Here is a 22,641-nt window from a genome sequence, read left to right as displayed (position 1 = left end):
CCCACAACTTATTGTTTAAAGGCTGACTTTTAATGTCTTCATTGTGCTGCCAATTAAAGTGATTTGTTATTTAACTTGCCGGCTAACGGTTTGAGTCATGTAGTAAATTTCATTTGATGAATGTGTCAACTCAATTTTTGCAAATGTTTCACAAATCAGATGCTGTGTTTGGCCAAGAAAAACCACACATTATGTTGATGTCTTGTTCATAATGAGGGATGCAGTCGGATTGTGCTTCCCTTGGTATGACTGTCTGAATACAAAAGGAGCATAATGTATGAAATACAGCAAAGAAGAGCATCTACTGAATACACAGCTCAAATCAACAGCTGGAGCCATGTTCCATTTTGAGCTTGGATACATTAGCAGCAGATTTTCATGATGGTTTACAAACCAGTTTTTTCTCACTAAAAAACAACAACATTAGTGGTGATTAGCAGTTTTACATCAATATGCTGCCTGCTGTGTGTAGTTTGTTTCTCCTAACAGGGAACACAGCAAAAAACACTGCAGTTTTAACAACAAACCAAAAGAACCTGTTTGTACATAAACTGACCCAACACTGCAATGTGGCCTGCCTATGCTAACATATATGCTGATCAGCCCAGAGGCGCTTTATCTCTTCATGGGTCATTTTGATTTGTCAGCACATACCACTCTTGTTTGGGGTTGTGTCATGCAACCACATCCTGTCCTGTGTTTGTTTAGCTTATGGGGTAGCTACAGTCAAACACCACCAGAGTTTGGTTGGCAGTGTTCACATTGGTTTACCTATTGAGTGTGAACATGCATTCTTCTGGTCAGGGTGAAGTATGTCACAGACGAGAACTTTAAAAATGTTTTTCTACTGTACTGTATTTTGGTGCACAGGCCAAACCATACAGCAAACCAAAGCCAGACTTTTGGACTGGACTTAAGTTAACACCCTCATCCACCCTACTGCCTCTTTTTTGCAGTCAGAAATCGACTTTTATGTGCAAGAACACAGTTTCAAACTATAAAGGTCAGTACTGAATCAAATGTCTACATAACTCCAGCCAAGAAAAACAAGTCTGTCTGACAGGCAGCTGATCTGTCAGATCAAGCAAGTGTTATGATTAACTGTGTGCTGGAAAACAAGCACAAACACTATCAACAAACATGAGGCGGTACAGTGAGTCAAAGAAGGCCGGCTCCAATCAGAACTGCATCCGCCGCATCTTCATTACTGACTTCAAATTGTTGGTGACATCAAAGTAGCTTTCCTGACTGTCTGCTTAGGGACCAGGCGAGTAATGCCCCGATGCAATCGAACCATGGAGGAAACAGGCGACAGCAGATTACAGCAGAGGCAGTTTTAACAGAGATGGGAAAAGACAAAAGAGATGAAAGCAAGTGTGCCCTCTCTGCAGACATCAATCCACTCTAGCATGAGGAAGCTTCTCAAAGAAGACTTGAAAAAGGTGTGATGGGTCCATCAAAGACTTAAACTCTCCCTCCTCTCCTGAGAACACAAAGGTTAGAGCTATCAAAAATACACCAACTCTTCCCATATTGACTTTGAAGTCTGCACCTGGACAATGACACACACAAGTAGAACACATCTGTGAACATGCAACACCCTCAACAGTCTAAAAGCATGTAGATGTTAGTAATGTCTGACAATGGAACTGCACAGACTACATTCATACAGTGTGTAGTTTTTTCAATGTGTTTTTTCACTGTGCGTGTTCAGACATACATAAATATGCACATGTACAAAGAGCACACCCATCTCCGATGGATACCCCATTGGCAGCAAAAATTGTTCATTTTTTGCTTGAACTGACTTGAAAGTGACATTTTTAAAAGAAAAAACATATTCAAGGCAGAATGGGAGACAGAATGAGAGAGACAGAAAGAAAAAGTGCCTGTGGGCGATTATGACTATCTTTGTCTGTGTGAGAGACTGTACGTGTGTGTGTGTGTGTGTAGACTTGAGGCATGATGGAACAACTGTGAAAGGTGACCAGTTGGGGTCACTGATGACAGAAAAAAATAAAATGGACGGAGTCATACTGACAGATGTAAGTAGGATCACAAAGAATCTGTGACAGCCTCACACACAGACACAAAAGACACACACACACATTTGTTTTGACAGCAGGGCAGCAAAATGAGCACTAACTCTAATTACGAACTTCAGAATCACACCCCGGAATAGTGTTTGAATCTGTGCCTGTGTGTGTTTACTCGTGTCTGTCTCTGTGTGTCATCATTTAGAGGTTATAAGAGATTCAGATGTGGAAACTGTCAGTGGGGTGGCTGCTTAGCATATAATTAGTATATCATAATGCTTCTGCTTTAACATCCAATCAAACCTAGAGAATGCCGTCTGAATACAAATGCATTTCACCTCGTCCTACCCAAGTGTTTGACAGCACTTCTGCACGACTTTACACCAGTTAGATGTGTGTGTGTGTGTGTGAAAGCCTATGTTTATGTGTGCCCAGGGCAGAGTGTTGTACTGCTGAAGTAAGGAGCCAACCTTTGTCTGGGAGCAGTTCATGGTCGTCTTACCCTGGAGTAACATCCATGTGTGGCAACATAATGACACAAGGGTCAACCAAGCAAAGACCTAAAGCTACCACTTTTACCCTTCTGGCAAAAGTCTGATTTGACTGAATATTAAACCCACAAACACACTCAAGTTCAGAGTAGTAAAACACTTCCATGTAGTACACTAGGACTTGAGTAAGGATGAGTCTACACGGGGCAATGTTACAAATTGAACCTGGCAAGTTGTGCACTCACTGGAAAGGATGACAGCAATACATGTCAATGCAGGTTTACACTTTAAGACACATAATACGCTCTCTGTTCTCCAAAATGTCCCATGAGAGATGCTTGAATGGCCACATTGTTGCAAATAGAAGTAAAACCTACTTTTTAGTATGATTTACACATAAATGGCAATATACAAATCCAAAAATATCCACATACAGCTTGCTGTCAACCACCTCCAGCCTTCTTAGAAACTCTTTACAAGGCAAAATTATTCATCCTGCAACAAGCGTCTTTGTCATTTTATTGATTAATCTTGCTCTCTGACCTACAGATACTAAGCACTTTATTCACATGACCGAAGCAGGTCACTCTGTACGTCATTTGATCGCCTTTCCAATCACCACAGTAGAAGTCAACACTTACTGAACTATTGACAGTTGAACAGAGGGTTAGGACAGATAACTAAAGGGAAACAATGAAGGGGCCATCTGAGCTACGTAGACTCCAAAAGAGGTGAAAGCATTTCTAACAGTAAAATTACATTTAGGGTAGAAGGCTTTAGGAGCAGTTACGACAGCAAAGACCTTTAGGACACTTTTCTCCTTCCAAACAAAATATTTCTTCATTATTAAGAATTTAAAATCACTTTCGAGACAGCGTTTTATTTTGTTTTTGTCTTTGGTTCTTTGTTGTTAGGGACTACGTGTGTTTTTCTAATTTCACATTTAGTAAATGCTTTCAGCCTCTGCCACAGTTCAATTAGTTTCACTTGATTTATACGACTATAGTGCAATTTAAAAGCCTTTACTACAACCACTTAACATTTCTGCCCATCTGTATGTGGAAGGGGCTGGTCTCAAGAGCACTTTGTGACAGAGTGGTGTACATAAATTTGTTAAAGTTTACATAATGTCCTTCCTGTGTTTTTAAAACCACAAGTTTTCTATGACAGGGCTCCATGATGTCTTTCCTCTCCCACTGCTGTGTATGCTGTGCGGATTGTGTATTTCCAGCTCTGTCTGCAGATCATCACCTCGGCTGTAGCTGTCCTGTAGCTCTCAATAGTCCCAGATCACGCCGGCGTGATTGTATCACGTGACATTTTCAACACGTCATAACAGAAAAACCCCTGCCATCTACAATGCTGTCGATCTTTTCCATCGATCTTTCCATCTTTGGAAAGTGCAGATTCCGAACGTTCACCCAGTTTTTATTTTATGTTGATACACCCAGTAAAACCAGAGATACGATACGTTTTAGTTCGAGTATTTGTCAGAGCATAAAAGAGCGATCAGAGCGCTCGGCAGGCGTTGGATTTCTCTCGCCAATTTTGGTCTTTTTACAAGTCGGTCAGATATAAATAGTAGATAAATAGTATTTTTTTCCATTTGGATTTAGTGATTTTTGTTTGTTTTGGGGCCCAATATGTTAATAGAGTAGGTTAAACCTAAAAATAATGATCAGATCTTATAGGTGAGGTTGTGCTGAAAAGGATACCAAACATGGGTATGGTAATATTTTCAATGTGGGATATTAAGACAAAACCAAAAGCATTCATAAACAGCCAGAATAGGCCAAGACTTGTGAAGGTTAAAAACAGTTGAGTTATTCCTGTGAAATCCATACAAACCTAATACTCTTTTTTTAATTAGCATCTTGCCTTCAAGTCATGTCGCTGAAGAGAACAGACAGACCCATTAAAACGCATTGCATCAGACTATCAGGAACACTGTAGAGCTCAGTGTTGTGAGCACTGAATGTCACATTTCTGACCCCTCAGATGACATCATGCCAAAAATCATGCACACTTCGCTAGTGAGAGTATGGAGATAATTGTTGACTCTCATTCCTCCTTCAGTCAAATCACATAAATATTTCAAATTCCATGTACTATCTTCAGCTTGTTCAAAACAATCATCAAAACAAGTTCAGTGTTCTAATGAGTTCAGGACAGATTTACAGAGTTGGCTGCTTACATTTGGAGCTTTACACAGCAGTGTTTCTGGTTCTGTTGATATGTTGGCTCCATGTGACCCAGAGCGGTCCCTGTGATCTCACAGCAGGAGACTAATGGTGATCTTTAGTGTCTGTTTCATCTTTCCTCAAAGCTTTTTTTTTTTTTTTTTTTTTTTTTTTTTTTTTTTAATGCAACAGGATTTTCAACATCTATTTTTATTCTTTCACATTTAACATCTTAGTTAGTGTCTCATGTTTATGCCGTTTCATCTTATTTGATGTTTTTTTTTGGTTGATTGTGTCTTGGTGGATTTTTCCTTTCTTTTATCTTTTGGCCTGCTTTGTTATAGAGGTGTACAGTGACAACACTGTTAAAACTCACTTTTTAATATTGTATTGCCTTGACAAGGAAATAATTAATTTCTTAATATAAAATGTGACTGTAGTCTTCAGACAGAGTCTCCATTAAGGCGACAGTTTTCTATTTTCTATTTCTTATGGGTGTTTTAATAGCTGAACAGCTTGTCAAGAATGTTATTTGGTGATATAAACTGCAGTGGTTGCACACGGTTGCCTGGCAGTACAGGTCCTGCTCTCTGAAGTATTTGCAATCCAGCTGCAGAAGCAGCACTGAGGATCAGTCACAGAGCTGGTTTTTTATTGGAGCACTGGTTAACCGCAATTACCTGGTGTCCCAGGTGGAAAGAGTCTGCATTAAGGAATGAAAAGAAGCAGGACTCAGACCGGTGAGCAGCATGGCTGGGCACCACCATGGCTACAGGTTGTGACTGCATGATTGATTGTATTCTGACTTATACTGCAGCCAGCCACCAGGGGGCAATCGAGAGGTTTTAGCTTCGCTTTTGGGGAGCTGTCATGCCATCCATCTTTATGGCCAAAAATGTATTTCATGAACATTACATTTTAAAAACAGCTCACAAATATGCTGATAATGGGTTCAGGTCTCACTGTCTGATAAGTAGATATAAATAATTTAATAAACAAAACCCTATCAGGATTTTCAGCCAAACTGATTTTTTTAATCATAATCCAAAACATGGGATACATCCATCCCAGAGTCAACTTCTGAACAATGAGCTGTCAGTGGATTAATGTGCTTCCATGCCCTTCAGAAGAGGAACAAGAGGAACAACCTGCAGAGGAAATGCAGTTGTAGCTTCATCACATGTGTCACAAAACCTTTGATTAGACACCAGGACTGATTTAGTGAATATAGTACCCCTATGGGTAACCTGTGACACCATTAGTTGCCAAGCAACCCAGGCAACTCTTTGGATTAAACACCTGCCCCTTATCTATCAAGCCATCTCAGCAGTCTCTTCCTCTCTCTGACACACCTGTCTCGCTCACTGTGTCTGGTGGATGGGATTTTAAGGGCTGAGGGGTAGAAAGTCAGGACAGGAATGATAAACAGGTAGAGGAGTCAATAACCTCAATGAGAAAATTAAGAGAACAGAAAATTGATCTGAAATGATAACAAGTGCAGCATGACCATATATAGACTGTAGGAATCGACAGATACACAGTCAATAAGCCTATTGTCCATGTTATTGTGAATAATCCTCACTTTGTGTGAGGCAGACTGCGAGCATTTATCTGCCATTGTGAGTGTATACATGTCACGGCTTACATGTTGTTGAGCGAGTCATTTCGTTCAGCATCACAGGCCTCATAAAGCCCCTGAATGCCCCAAATGCAACACTTAGAGCCAGTCCATGGCTTGTCTCTGTGTGAGTTGATCAATAGAGCTGATCAATAAAAAAAAACCCTGCAGTCAGAACAAGAGCCACCAGAGCATGGGAGCACATTCTGCTACTCTACAGAAGAGCTAACAATGCTGAGTATAACAACCAGTGTAGCAGCAATCATGTGACCTCAGCAGAAGATGATGTAAATCAGGAAAGCAGCTGTAGTGGGGGATTTTTTTTAGTCGAGTGTTTAAACACATATTACAAGAAAAACGTCTGCAATGTTACCGTATGTACCATTTATGAATTGTTTGTGTTGAATGAAATATTATGAAGCTGTTTTTAAGTGTGAAATCACATGATGAATATCAGTTATATCAGCAATAAAAATATTAGAGCAACAAAACAAATGACGCACACCACAAAGCAAAACAACTAAATTAAATCAGGACTGGCCTCGGTGTCGTGTTTGTCCCAGTTACCTGCACAAAATAAACACAATTGTTCTTTATTTATAGGAATGAAACAGATGGTGAAAGAACTAATCTCTGCTGTGAACTTTTGAATTTTTGAGCTGTGCAAAAGGGTTTTTTGTGTCTGTGAATTTGAGATTCATAAATTATTTACTTCTGTCATCCCGTGTCATTTTAATCCCTCCACTTCCTTTAAGCTGGAGCTTCAAATAGTCACTTTTATTCCACATAGAATGTGACAGCAGAGGATTTACTTTTACTACTACTGTGTTTGTAAGAGCAGAGAATTTGTGAGAGCAGATGCTGCGTAATTCTCAGTGAAGTACAGTATAAACTGTAAACACTACATGTGTGACTAATTATTTCTGCATCTTTCTGCATCTGACCACAAAGCCTTAGTTCACAGCTGAAGTCAAATGACCTTCAGACTGAAGCAGCCAACAACAACAAGCCTTAAACACAAAATTCACAAAGGCTGCAAGTGCTAAAGCCAGGTGTCTGCTGCCTATCAATGAGGCCCACACACATGCAGGGACATGATACTGTTTTCTAATTAAACCAAAGCTCTGTCCCAAACACAGCTGCCTCACCTTCCGCTGTAATCTCTCATGGGAGTGCACATACACACACACGCACAAACACACAAAGTTCTTACCACTGACAAAAGCACTCACAAACAGCTGTGGGTGTCCATTTGATTACTGACAGTGACACAGCTGTACCATGCATACACACACTTGTAACTTTCATAGACACAAGAGTGAAAACACACACTAAGACAAACACAAACATCTACACACACACACACACACAGAAACACCTGTCTGTGGCAACAGTCCATAGAGATAAGAAGGTGACAAGAGCTGCTGGAGCCGAAGCCGGGAACCATGGGAGCTGTCAGGCTCATTTCTCTGTGACACCTTAAGGCTCGTGCACACTCGTGCACACACACACAGACTTTAGACAACACTGCACTGCCTTAAACTCATTCCCTGGAGCTGTATTCTTACAATAATTATGACATACTTAATGAAAAAGTCAATGCAACCACACACCCGCCTATGCATCAAAACTTAATGACAAACAGTACTCTGACCCTTCCTAAATGTAATCCTAGCCTGTCTTTAAAATAACTCTTCCTAATAAGGTGTGAGAAACAGTCGTCACAAGTGACCAGCTGGCCAGGTTTGCTATTCTTGTGTAGGAGCCACAACAGAAGCAGCAAGGACGCCATGATGCACATAAGGTGGGAAATAAGCTGAGAAGATAGGGTTAAGGAGCAGTACTTGTTAAATATGAGCATGTTTGGTTAGAACAGTAATGAATGCATAGTTTAAAATAAACAGAGAATAGTTTGTATAAAACCTAATGAAGCCACTGGATGACTGCAGTGATTTATTTTCTCTGATATGAAATGGATTTCCACTCTGTTAGAGACTGGGCCACTTGTATTACATCTAATTACACAGATAATGCTGTTTAACATTAATGGTAAATGGCTTGTAACTAAATTAATTCATCCATCTCCTTCTTTCTAGCTTAAACACGCAACATAAAACACAGCACTCGTTTTGTTTGGCAGCTGCTGAGTGTATTGAGTTGAATCAATGTAGCAGAGTTATGTTGATAAAATCAAAATGATTCTAGGAACCTTTTTTCCCATTTACATCTTTGGATCAATTTGCTTATTTTACTTTTTCTTTTTAAACCAATCTAAACTGATAAAACTAAAATATGGCTTCCTGTCCAGGATGTACCCTGCTTTGTCTCCCTAATAGTTGTTTTTGGTCCCAAACATCTTGACTGAGGACCCTCAGAGTTATCTTTGATCAGGACATGTCATTTATCCCTCATATTATACAGGTCTCCAAGACTACCTTCCTTTAACCTGCGTAATGTTGCTAAGATCAGGAGCATCCTCTCTCAGAGTGATGCTGAAAAACTCGTCCATGCTTTTGTTACTTCTAGGCTGGACTACTGCAAGTCACTGTCAGGAGGTCCACATTACTCCATTAACAGTCTGCAGCTGATCCAGAACACAGCAGGAAAAGTTCTGACAGGTATCAGCCAAAGGGATCATATCTCTCCTGTCCTAGCGTCTCTTCACTGGCTCCCAGTGGGCTCAAGGTTACACTTCAAGATCCTTCTCCAAACCTACAAGGCTCTACATGGACTAGCTCCATTATATCTGCAGGACCTGATAGTACCATATGTTCCTAATAGAACACTCAGATCTCTGAGTGCAGGTTTACTAGTAGTTCCTAGAATTCATAAAAGTAGAATGGGAGAATGAGTTTTTAGCTATCAGGCACTGCTACTATGGAACCAGTTTCTAACGTGGGTTTTGGAGGTAGAAACCACCACCTTTGAGACCAGGCTTAAACCTTTCCATTTAGCAATGTGTATAACTAGTTGTGTAAAGAAGTTAGGTATAAATACAGTCACTTGTAGATATGTCTACAGCCACAGGTAGAATAGTGCCGATAAACCCTCAACCTGCAGCATAGCTATGCTGCTATAAACCTACGCTGTCGGGGACACAAACATGATCCACTGAGCTGTTCCCTGTCTCCTTCAACCCCTCTTAACCTCTTACCTCATCAGGCTGATTCATACTGGTGATTAACTGTGTTTGCTGTCTTCCTAGTAGTTTCGCTCTCTCCCTCTCGCTGCAGGTTTCTCTGCCTCCAGACCTGCAGGCTGACCTGGCCCCTGACTAAACCAATGTGTATTGCCTGCACCACAGTCTGTTCATCTTTGTTTTATAATTAACTCATGATATATACATCCGCTATCATATAAACACAGTAGCTCCTCCTTGCTTGACAACATCAATAACCTGCCATGTTTGTCTTCTATAGTATACAATGCATGTTTGTTCCTCTGTCTCTCTCTCTTTCATCCTCTCTGTCCTGTCTACCTCTTCTTCACCTCCTTCACATGGCCAGTTATCAGCAGGAGGGTTCTCCCTTATAAGCCAGGCCCTGCTTTAAGGTTTCTTCCTGTTAAAATGGGGGGGGGGGGGGTTCTCTCTCTCTATAAAGAACCTTGAGACAGTTCTGACCGTAACATGCTTGCAGTGGGTAAGGGTGCGCCCTCCACAGAACCTCTTGCAGAATTCTTGCAGAACTCCACAGAATGAGAAACGGGATAAATATATATGCTACAGTCTATATGATCAGTTATCTGCCACTTTACAGATGTTTTACTCAAAAAATAAACATTCAACAACTGATGATCATTTGAGCAAAGTAGTTCATGTATGTGACGAAAACTATTTAAATTTAATCGACCACAGATATACTATGTAGGTGTACCTCTCTCAGCCCCCTCAGGCGACATGCATGGCTGCAATTTATGAAAATTTCAGACAATACTACAGACTTATTATTATAATTATTAATTGATTTGAAGCAATCAAGACTAAAAAATGTAATCAATTATAAACCAAAAAGTAATTTTAATATGCTGAAACAAAATTAGTTGAATGATTATTATAAACCTGACACTGGCTGTGATGACCATTTCTGGCGTAGTGACGCCATGTTTGTTACCTCAGATCCACCTGTGAGTCACCGTGGATTTCTCTCAAAGCCCGGACATTTGACTCTGAAACAGATTTATTTTAGTTGCTCATCTTCTGTAACAATGATTCAGCTGGGTGACGTTCACAGCACCTAAGCTTTGTCAGCTGCCTCATAATATTCGCGGAGATGATGACAACATCAAATAACAAACTATTCATCACACTGTAGACTGGAGGCCATAGTTATTATAATGCATATATTATGGCTCAGTTGAAATTATTCTCTACAGACGTCTTCTCAAGCAAACCTAATTAAATATTGTCTATTGCTCTACATTTAGAGACAGGGAATCAAAGCATGGGTAAATCTGTATTGAAAGCCTTTAAGCCAGTTGTTTTGCAGATACATCAAAAACACACAAATATGCAAAAGTATCCAAACCTAACACACAACGGGTTCTCCCGGCATTCGCTTTGCCTTCACTTTATCTGCCTCTTCCCTCTCTGCCTCTCTCTCTCTCTCTCTGAATATTTTAGTATTGATGAGCCCATTACTGATGATAACACAGTGCAACGTCAGCATCCTTTCTCTTTTCTCTCTCTCTCTCACACACACACACACACACACACTCACTCATCAGGAGTCAGGTTACAACTCTGCTGCTGCTGCTGCTGCTGTGTACTTCTGTGAGTGTGCTCAGAGGGAGACTGGGGAATCTGACTTCCTGGCGTCACTCCAATAAATTGCAATATTTTTCAGGCTGAGGACTGTTCACGTGCCCACCCGCTGGCACACAAATACACAGACCTAAATACAGATTACAAGGGCGATGTGTGTCGGCTCTTGAAAGGACGCGCAGCGATAACAGCGGATAAACAAAATGCACTGAATATGAATGTGTTTTTTCCTCATATGGCCGCTCAAAACACACAAAGAAACTTAGCAGCAAATAATATCAAGCCTTAGAAACTATGAGCAAAAAAGAGCTTTAAAAGTGATTCAGAATGCATGTATGTGATTCCTGAAAGTGCAGAGCTTGATTCTGTGAATCCAAATAAACCATGAGTATGATAAAACATGAGATCCTCTTTAATTTTTGGATTTAAATGTTTATAATTATTTCTGTCATCAATCACAAAAGCAGAGGAGAACAGAAAAACAGAACCGTCAAAGATGATAACCTGCTATATTTAAAGTATGAAATCCTGATGTCATGGTAATTGAGCACCTCTTGAATCATCACCAGTTCTTTATATTGCTTTGGTTTAAAGAGGGAATTATGCATCTGGGTAGTAAACAACAACTAAGACCTGAGTTGTTAACATCATCACGGTGATGGCCTTGTCTCTCTCCTGGCTATAAAGCAGGATCAAAAAAAGCACCTCGATTTTCTTGCACCTCAAAAGGAACTGAAGAGGGGTAGCAGGGGTATTGTGTTGCACCTCTACGCCAGCAATGGAGGTAGTCATGATGTTGAATCAACCGCTGTGGGAAAGGACGAGCCAGCATGGCAGAACACGCTGCAAAATTTGACACATCACACCTCTGATTACAGAACATTGATGTGCCTTTTTAAAGCATGCACTGAAGCGGCTTAACACTGGCTTTGTTTGGGCAGCATAAAGCATGTATTGTCTAGCGAAAAGAGCCAGGAAACTTGACTGATAACGCAAAATCTTTTAGTCATGACAACCCACATACTGGAAATTTGATATCATGACAGCCTAGTTAAATATTCCTGTAGGTACAGACATCTGCTTCTGTGTATTTTGTCTTCCTGACCTTCACTGATCGCTGGAGCTGTTGCAAAGTCAAAGCAGCTCCAGCTTGAGGGAAGCAGGTGAACCCAGCTACTGAATCTAATTGTGTATCAGAGATCACTGACATCCATGTGGCAGATTCATTATTCTGTCACAAGCCCGGTTATTTCCTCCTGGTCCAACCAACAAATGATCAGAGTAAGAAGCTTAAAATCTTTTCTGTGAGGTGAATGACAGTCATTATGCTCCAGTGAGCGAATTGAAACCAATAATGACACAGAGCATCAAACACATTAGTGGGTTTTTTTTCCAACTTGGGACAAAAAAGCAGTTGAACCACGATATGAGGAAGATGTCACTAATATTTGTGCAATCATGCATTATGGTATCACAATGTTATTATCACCAAATAGCTGCCCAGCTATATGACAGGGGAAGGGCACACTAACTATGATTCCCATGGGAAGCTCTTATACAGCGTGTGTGTGTGTGTGTGTGTGTGTGTGTGTGTGTGTGTGTGTGTGTGTGCGTGTGTGTGTGTGTGCATGCTGTTTGATCAGCCACATGTTTGATCACAATCACTCCACACATTCTGCAGCAGATGCGTCACTTTTATTTGAGGGCAGATAATATGGGTTTACATGGTAACCTTTCATTTTAAACATCAGAAGCCTGCTTCAGAATCAGGCGCTCTGTTTTATTAACCAACATTTAGCCAAACACTGAGCCCTGACATTTAAAAGTTCATCGTTTTCTTCCAACACAGGTGCCCCTGGAGAGATTCATCACACACAGACAGGAGGGGGAATAACTGCAAAAATATTCAACGCAGACACAACAACACAACTAGTTTAATCCTACTCGACAGCTTCAACAGCTTTACAAAGTCAGAATGCAAAGTTATATGAAATAAAGCAGCCAATTATAACGATCGCCCTGCTTTGATCCACAGCACATATTTACTATGCTGTGAAAAACATGAATCTTCTCATGAAGCCAGAAAAACAGCCTCAGGATGAAGAATGAACATTAAAAATAGGCTTGCTGTAAAAAAAAAAAAAATTGGGGGGGCTTCAAAGTGCAGAGAAGAATAATTTATCCTCAAATATAAAACGTGACCCTAACAAAGCACTCTTAGAAGTTATCGAATACAGCCACACTAATCCTTTATAGATACAAGTGTGGAATCTGTCTGCTGTTTATTCCTAGAGCAAAAAATACAGACAACAGATGTGTGTGCTTGTGTTACTGTGCCATTAAATCATTTTTCCACAACCTGGCAACCACAGGTTAGTTAAGCATGACTTCTCTTTAAAACATGACTAAATTATTTCTTAAAAAGCTATTAGTTACAGCCATGAAGGGTGTGCTGCCCGGTGAGGCTGAGGCACGTTTTAAAGTAACGACTTCCACAGGCGTAATTCAGTTAGCAGGGATATAATGTAGCCTACTATCTGTCCCCACAGGAATATTAGAGGAAGAGGAGCAGCCTATCGGAGAACTGTTATGATACCCTGGAAGATACAAAGGCACGATAAGGTCACTAAATTCTCTGTAGAGCAGACCGTAGGCGCGCCGAGAGAACGCTTTAGTGGCGATAGAGTGGCGTGGCGCAGAGCTACAGGGATTTTGTCCACTGACAGCCGCGTGCACAGTTCACACGGGGTCTTCACGGCCGCTGTCAGTGGGAATAATGACACCCAGCAGGTCACCACACTCAACACAACAGTTTGCGTTCTGCTTCATTCAGCCAGAGAAGAGGGGAAGTGCACAAAGACACAGAGAGTGGAGCATAGTTAGTTTGCACTTACATCTCAGAGGACGGCGGCTGGCTACGGCAGAGGAGCGCGTGTCCGCACGCTTGTCCCATCGCGCATCCTGCCTCGCGCCTCCCCTGTTAACCCAAACAGCTGCAGTCAGGGGGACTCGCGGTCAAAGGAGGAAGAGCAGGAGAAGGAGCTGACCGCGCGCGCGAGAGAGTGTGTGTGTGTGTGTGTCTGGATGGAGTGAAGGAGGATGATGGATGGATGACTGGGTGTGTGCTTCTCTCGCGCTCTCCCCGGTCTGTCTGCCTCTCTCCGTTTTGCTGTCTCCTCTCGAGCTCTGACAGCGCGCTGGGATTGGTTGGGACCTGGTAACTGATATTCTAGCTGTGGTGAGCGAGGATATAATGGAGGAGAGAGAGGGGGAGAGAGCGCTCAGCCGGTAGTTCCACGGTTAACGCCACATGGACGCACCAACACTCAAAGACGTGACAATCAAACTGGAGCCGGGGCACGTCACTCGTCCCCGTGCGCTTCAAAACAATCTTCCTCAGACCGTGCCCGCTCCTCCACGAGCGTCTGATGGCTGGTTAATCCACCCGTGCAAATGAAAGTTGTGTTGTTGTGGGTATTAAACTTTCACGGTGTGTCCACGCACCTCAGCTGCGCATTTCCAGACAGCTGCCACCGCCACGCGCGCTGCTCCCCCTCAGTGCTGCTTCATATTGTCTTTGAGACAGGAGGACATCTTCTTTCCGAACACACAGGCTTTCATTAGAAACCACGAGCTGTGCGTCTATCACGGGACACAAGGTCTCAAGGTCCACACACACATACACAGATCTTCTGCCATATATGGCCTTTCCAGTACTCACAAGGAAGCAGCAGGGATCCACTGTAGGAGCAGGGCATAGTGAAACAGGAGCCTTGGAAATGTTTGTTGACTCTGAGGCCTTTAAATATCCTCCACTAGGTTTCACGTGTCAGCTGTTTTGCATGTTAATAGAGCACTGGGAATTTCTGGTGGCTGTAGTCACATGGCCACCTACACAGGTGCGTGATTGCTGCAGGCAGCATGGACACACACAGACTGATTGACAGCTGTGTCACTTCCTTTAGATTGGTTACATATGTTCGTCCTCATCACCACCACCACCACCATCATCACCATCATCATCATCATCAACACAGTCTTTATTATTACTTCATGTGCTGGCTGACCTCAGGGACTAATCAGCCATAACTGCAAACACTTGTGTAAATGAGCATGGGGCTCCAGAAGCTTCATTATTAATGCTTTCTCAGGATACTCTTTCATAGACGTTTTGAATTGTCACAACAGAAAAAAACACGGCTGTATTAATGATGGCTCAGTTCCATTAAGTATCCCAAAAAGCCATCACAGGGAAACAGAGTTCAAAACAGCAGGACTGCAGAATGCAGCCATAATTCAGACAGACGTGCTTTCTGTACTATGTTGAGCCAAAAAGTTGTCTGTGAGAAAGATCCACTGTGCTCTTTGAGTTTTGGTGCATGGGGCTACATCTACTGTATATTTATATTTGGATTATAGACTGAAGTTTTATCATTTCTCCTTACCTTTGGACGGGGAGTAACAACACACAGTCCTCTACACTGTTATTGTTTTTCCCTGGTCAAGAGATTGAAAACTGTCTCTAAAGTGATGACTGGAAGATACTTAGTTGAAACCGGTTTAACACTATTGATTTCTGTCAAGGAAATGCAGCATCAGTCAGCTTTCCGTTCAACAAGGAACAAGGAAGTGGTGCTGTGAGGACCACAGGCATAAGCATGGGCAGGAAGCTGTTGATCCATGCTGTCCTAAAAAAAAAACCCCATCCAGCCAGTTCTGCTCTCCAATGTCTGTGTCCTAAACAATACATGACTGTGTATGACTCCAGCAGACAACACAAGCATCAATTTCACAGTCATGGACCAAGGCAGGGCCGGCCCAAGCCTTTATGGGGCCCTAAGCAAAATTTCATACCACCACCTCACCATCAGATGCTTCATCATCCTATAGACTGCACTGTGTGTGTAACATACCCACTATCATTACCATACCATCTCGTTTGTATTAGTCAATGTTATTTTTTAAAATATAAAATATATATTTTATCATGGACTTTTGGTGCTCTTGGGGGCCCTAAGCGACCGCATATTTTGCATATGCCTTGGGTCGGCCCTGGACCAAGGTCTATGTGCCACTATGTAAAATTGTTCCTTACAAACTTCTTCTATAAATTGCATTAGAAAAGTCTTTAACTTGAAAAAAATTGGGGGCGACAAGCAGCTTTATTAGCTGTCATTGTACGAATTAGCTATACTAACATTAATAGTGTGTCCCTTTTCTTAAATTTTTCATAAAGCTGTATTTCTGATCCACTGACATGTGAGCTTAAATAAAATGCAGCTACCTTTATTCCAGTGGATTACACCTGTTTGTTTGTTTATGTATTTTTTGCTGAATCATGTCAAAATGCTGCACACAGTAAAGGTTGCACTACACAGCAGCTCACACTGCAGCAGATCACTTATCTGTGGCAGGTAATTACAGAAAGTTCAAAGTTCTCCTGGTCTCAGGGGCACAAAAAGCACCTAAAAGATATGAAGCGGCAAGACTCCAACAGTGTGTTCAGGTGAATAAAAGGTTAATTAGTGCATCCGTTCTTGGAACTAAAACAAGATTAAAGTTCTAATATTGTGTGAGAAACCAATTTATTTTTGCCCCCACAATTCACATCATGACCTGCTGTAGCAGTCCTGACCTCCATGTTGTAAACCACAGCATTACAAAACAGGGGCTGCTCTCCTTCTTGTAATTCGGTTACTGGATGTATTTTAGTCGGGCCATCTTTCAACATGCGGCTTACATTTGATTATATTACCTTCATTTGATGGCAAATAAAAAAATAACATCCAAAATATGAGGACACAACCTCAGTGTCTTCTGTGGTAGCTACGGACCTGCTGTGTCTGTATTTAGACCCCAACAGTCTGTTTATTTATAATTTGTGCTGGATGATCTCCACATCACTGTCTAAACAGATAAAGTCTGATTTAAGCCAGACTATCTGACTGTAATAGAGGAAGAGCAGAAGGGGTCCAAAAATGAGATCTGCTGTGCCTGCCCCAAATATATCCCTGTATCTCTGTCTGTCCAGGCATAGCTGTATGTATCTAGATACCATAAAAGTAGTAAACACAGGGGAGACCATTCAATGTGTCTTATAAGTCCTGCAAAGAGAGACATCTCAAGTGGCCCAGCAGGAGCTGTCAATTACAAGAGAGGAGAGAAACATGGAGGAGAGAACAACCAGAGAGTGTGACAGGGGACATGAGAGGAAGAATGATAAAGAGGTGAGTGACAGAGACTGTGAATCTTATTACTACCATGTCAACTTTGCCTGTGTGAGTGTGTGTGTGTGAGTGTCCATGCACACATGTCACATCTGGTATGTTGGCATACACATGTATGGTCCTCAGCTGTGTTTCGACATGTATTTGTCCAGCAGGACTCTTGTGCCTGAGGGCACCCACATTCAGATCAGTGGGCACGAAAAGATCCTCTGCTGGGACTTGGCCCGAAGAAATGTCTGCAATAGACACTTATCAACCAGCTGGAGAACATGTTTATGTTATGTTTCTCCTACTATCATCAAATATTAGCTGCAACTTTTGTACTGGTTGAAGTAATTAAAATGATCTTTGTTTGTGTAGCTGTGTGCATCATTTTATAGTACAATATGGACTATTGTAGTTATTTGTAGGTGATCGTGTAATGTGAGGAGAAAGAATCAGAGATCACATTGGCAACATCTTGTGGTTGTGTGACCCATCACCATGGTAACCCAGAAAACGGAGGACAAGTTTGCTCTCATGGTTGTGGAAAAGCAACACATATAACAATTCAGGATTTTTACTTTGTCACTGCCTAACAAAGTATTTGTTGTGCCCTAAACCTATGACAGAAAATGAAAAGAAAAAAATAATGATTAAAAGAGCAGAGCGTAGTACCGTAATAGTGATTCCATGCAGGATTTAAACCCCAGCGTTTGTGCATAGACCGATCTCCAGATGATTAGAAATGACAACTGTCATGGGAAAATGTCATCTTAATCACGCCGTATACCATTTTAAAAAGAAACAGATTAAACCCAATTTATGATCTTTGAATAGTTTTGCAGCCAATACTCAATCCAACTGTGAGCTTAGAGTAACATGAATCCAAGTTTCCTTTGTGAAAGTCTGATCTGGATATTTGTCACCCTCTGTTTGTCTTTGCACAACCACGTCCAAACTACCATATATGTCGTTTTAAGAATCATTGACAATCGATCTATTGTATTATGTGTGAGGATGTTGCTATGCACTTTCTGAGACTTACCAGACTGGACCAAAAAAAAAACAGTGCTAAAGAAGAACTTGGAGTGAAGTGAAGCAGCCTAAAATAAAAGTGATGTTACAGAATGTGAGTTTAATGTAATGTTGTCACATCTAAAATATGATCATGTCACAAACACCAAATTAGGTAGAACTATCACAGCCTCCTGTGGACAAAACAACAGCACGGAGAGGGACAGTAAGAGGCAGCAGCTGTAATGTGACAGCCGTGTCCGCCGTTATAAAGTGCACTGGAGCTTATTTTTATGAGAGGGGAAATTCCTGCTGTTCCAGTTTTTGCTCAAACACACAGAGCAGAGCTGCTGCTGCTGTAAATAAGATGAGTGATGGGCAAACAGGCTCTGTTCATGTTAAGACTCCTTTAATATGTGATTGAAACTGAAGCGACCCATTAATGCGACCCTGAACAGTCTTGTCCTCATTAAAAACTGATATGTTTGTTACATAAGACTAAAATTAGAGCTGCTACATCCCCCATGTGATCAAATGACATGTTGACAGTGCAAAGGAGGGAAATATATGATGCTTTAATCTGCCAATAGAAATAGAGACGTGTCTTTCCTTATGGTTCTGTCATCAATATCACTACCATGCAGGCTGGCAGCTTGTCTTGAGTGTCCCACAGCAAGGTCTAATCAAGGTGTAAGAGTCAGATAAAGCTGAGAAAACAGCAGTAGAATAATTATCCTGATATCAGTATAGAGTTTAGTGACCATGAAACTAAAATCCTGTCATTGTGCAGTGAAAAGAAAGCACGTCACGCTTCAGCAGAGTGAGCGTATCAGCTCCTCGAGTTGATTACATCAGAACTTGATTAGACTTACTGTCCTCTACCTGGAGTGTTTACATGGCATTTATAGACAGCCTGACCTACCAGTTGTTAATACTTCCTGGAATTTGAAAGTGCCGACTGAATGGTCACTTAATTATTTATGATCCCTTCTGTGCCCGTGGCCTGGTTGGTAAACAGTCCTCTGTTGAGCAATAACACCATGCTATCTTCCAACAGGCGGTAATACAGTGTCTGGAGACATCAGTGTGAGCTACAGCGCCTGCAGCAGACATATGTACTGACAGCATGGTTGTAAATAAGATATTGCAGCATAAGGACAAAATGAGGTAATAGTCATAGAGCTGGTGAGGTGCAGTGTGTGTGTCCATCTCCTGTCTTTACCTGTCCTTCAGTCAAAGAGATGTGTCCGCTCTCTCTGGAGCTGGTTCAGATCTCACACAGTGGGACAGACTGTGGCAAACAGTGGGCTTTTCTTTTTTGTGTACTTGTTGCTTGTATCTCTCTTAACAAACAGACAGACATCTCCCACCCAATCTTCTTCTCAACAATATTTGATTTTGTCACAAACACAATAACAGGCTGCAGCACCATGTCCTAACGACGTAGCCATGCACCCACTCCTCTCACTTGTTCTAGTGTCAGGTTGCTAACAAGCAAACAGCTAAGAGATGGAAAACACACTGTATGGACATGTGGAGTAATAAGGAGAAGTTACTCCATCCTCAACAAGTGTGCACACGAAGCCTGAACTGGCCTGTTTACATTTGTCTGGAAACAGTTCTTTGGGTCAATCAAATAATAAAAGTCAGAAGTAGTGTGACATTGTTATTGTGAGTGGGTGACCATAGAGACTGCAGTTTGTATCCCAGAGGTTGTTCTTTTTAACCATGTTGGCCTGTGTTTTTAGTCCTTTGCAACTCCGAAAGGGGAAGTATTTGGCTCATTAGCTTAAAAAAAATGAGCTTACTAGTAAAAGAATGATATGTACATTATTCCCCACCTATAAATTGTCACGTCTGTGCAAAAAAAGGTTAGAACAATCTAAAATGCCGTGCATAGCTCTAATCTGACAATAAGCCCAGGTCATGAGATTCATTGCTCATATAAAAAAATCCCGAGTGAACCAGACCACAGCTCATCTGTCACAAAGATCTTAGATCAGTAACAAGGATCCAAGGATGAACCACCTGTTCTGTCCTTTGGAGTGAGGGAATAAATCAACTCTTAACAAATAAAATGAGCTCCTCAGACATTTCTCACACCTGCTATCTATCCCTCCTCATCTTAATCCCCTCCTTTCTCTGTCTGTTCTGCCCTCCATCTTCCACTCCATCCTTCCTCCCTCCATCTCTGCTGCAATCGCTTTAATACCTTCCTGCAGGCCAACAATCCCCACTTTTTTTCTCTCCTTCTCCTTCCTCCTTAACTTCCTCCCCCCCTTTTCCTTCCTCTGTTCATTCTGCCACACATAAGCCTCCTCTCACTGCTGTCCAAACACGGCATTAAATAGAAAAGCCTGTGGGCGCAGCCATCTTTACTTGATCTTTTGGGGCTTTATTGCAGCAAGTTATAGCCCAGTGTGATCCCTCAGCCCTGGGCTCAGTTTTATCAAAACTAATTAAAACCCTTTCTCAGCGTCTCCAGCTTCCAACTCATGGTTACCTTGCTCCAGTTCATCACCAGCTAGCTCAGGGCTACAAGCTAGTCCACTTAAGATACCAGTTAGATTTCTATCAGCCTCCACAGTGAACAGAAACGTCCTCGGTTTAGGTTCTGTTTTTATTTAGTTCACCAGATAACTGCACATGTGCAAAAAGTATTCCCACATATTTCACTTCTTCAACTGTGCTGACATTACTCTGCCCCCTCCAACTACACTGGAGAACATCAAGTTAATTATTTTGCTAGAGATACACAACAACAAAAAAACACACCAGGGAAAGTGATGCTCATTGCCACTGTGCTCCTCCTAACGCCTTACAGTGAAGTGAGTTTAATGATTTCAGCAGCACAGGCTGTGTTTGATGCATAACTTATTATGAGCAAAAGAAGTTTTTTTGCAAATCAAGCTGAAGAAGTTATAGAGTGTGCTAAATCAAAGCACGAAGCAGGTCAATGGGACTACAGGCGATAACAGCTAAGTGGCTGCATTTTGTAGAAATGAATGCATGTTTACAGTCTCACGTTGTTATTTCAAACAACTGCTGCTTTAATACAACAAGAAGATTGATAGTGAGACACTGAGGCTCCTACCTGGTCAGGACCATTAGTCACTCTGGATTAAAGAGTCCTGAAAATGTAAACTTTGTGTTGGAGACCATAGGTGATGTAAAGTCTCACAGTACTTCATTAGAAATAGAACATTTCTTGATGCTTTGGAGTGGAAAGAGTTCCAAAATTCAACAAAACTGCTACTGTTTGAGTCCGCACAAACCCATCTGGCCAAAGTTAGTCATGCGCCGAACACACTGCTGCTGCAGCCGCAGTTCTTATCATGGGCATTAATATTCATCTCAACAGAGTAAGGGTTCATCACTTTTATTCTCGTCGCCTGTGTCACATGTTCAACATCAGCATGATTTTGTTTAAGGCCCAGCCAGAGGCGCAGCACCACATACTGTGCTGGGCCTTTGCATATTATCAGTGGAGTCTTTTGAACCATGCAGAGGAGGGGGGGGGACACAACAGCTGCCACCAGGAACACCAGGAGTTGATTTAATTGTGCCTCTGCTTCGCCCTCACCGGAGTGCAGGAGGTTCTGTGGACTCACAGCCTCCGAGTACTTCAACAGCCTCTCATGATTTTACAAGACAGACTTAGAAATGGGAGTTGATTAATGACGCTGTTCTCCAGGCTTAACACGAAGTACACAGGCTTTCCCTCATCACTTTGTCAGTGGTGGGTGAGTGTGTGTAAGAAGACAGTATGAACTGTCTGACTGCACCATCAGCTGTGAGTTACGGTCATCCTGGCCTGTCATAATACCCTTTCTCTGACTGCATGCCCTCAGGTTGTCATTCCCACTGAGTGAGTGTGTGTATGAGTGTGTGTGTGTGTCTGTGTGTAGTGGGTAGAGCCAGATGGCTACTGGCTGACTTAGCAGCAATAATTAAAAGGAAATCATATGCGACAGTTCTGCTTATCTTTCCATTAATATACTTCACTGAGTATCAGGCACCAGAAGAGTGGTGCCCCCCCCCCTCCATTCTCACACACACACACACCCAACCCTTCCATTCAAACACACACGCTGCATTTACATGTGTGTTTTGAAAGCTTCGTGGGTTTGATCTCGGTTTTGAATAAATGTTTTTGATGGCTCTCTGAAAACAGTAGCGGGCTGTGGATCACCGGATCGTCCACTAATCTCTAATCTTGTCCACACACTCTACAAAAGCGCCTGAGCACCCGTGAACAGGTACAACTATTGTTTTTTGCGTGTGGCCCATTTACCATACGAGTGACTGACAACTTCCACAACTGCCTGTGC

The 22,641-nt window shown here is 41.8% G+C and overlaps 1 protein-coding gene across 1 annotated transcript in view; it reads right to left on the bottom strand.

The window, feature by feature from the left end:
* Window positions 1-14,040, bottom strand: part of pde2a (phosphodiesterase 2A) — a 124,642-nt gene extending 110,602 nt beyond the window's left edge. Inside the window, exon 1 of the mRNA XM_028419472.1 lies at window positions 13,982-14,040. Coding sequence (XP_028275273.1) covers window positions 13,982-14,040 — 59 coding nt within the window. The remainder of the gene's footprint in view (window positions 1-13,981) is intronic.
* Window positions 14,041-22,641: the final 8,601 nt, after the last annotated feature.

This window comes from Parambassis ranga, chromosome 13 (assembly GCF_900634625.1).
Source record: "Parambassis ranga chromosome 13, fParRan2.1, whole genome shotgun sequence".
In the NCBI taxonomy this organism is placed as follows: domain Eukaryota; kingdom Metazoa; phylum Chordata; class Actinopteri; family Ambassidae; genus Parambassis; species Parambassis ranga.
This window is presented reverse-complemented; position numbering and strand designations above follow the sequence as displayed.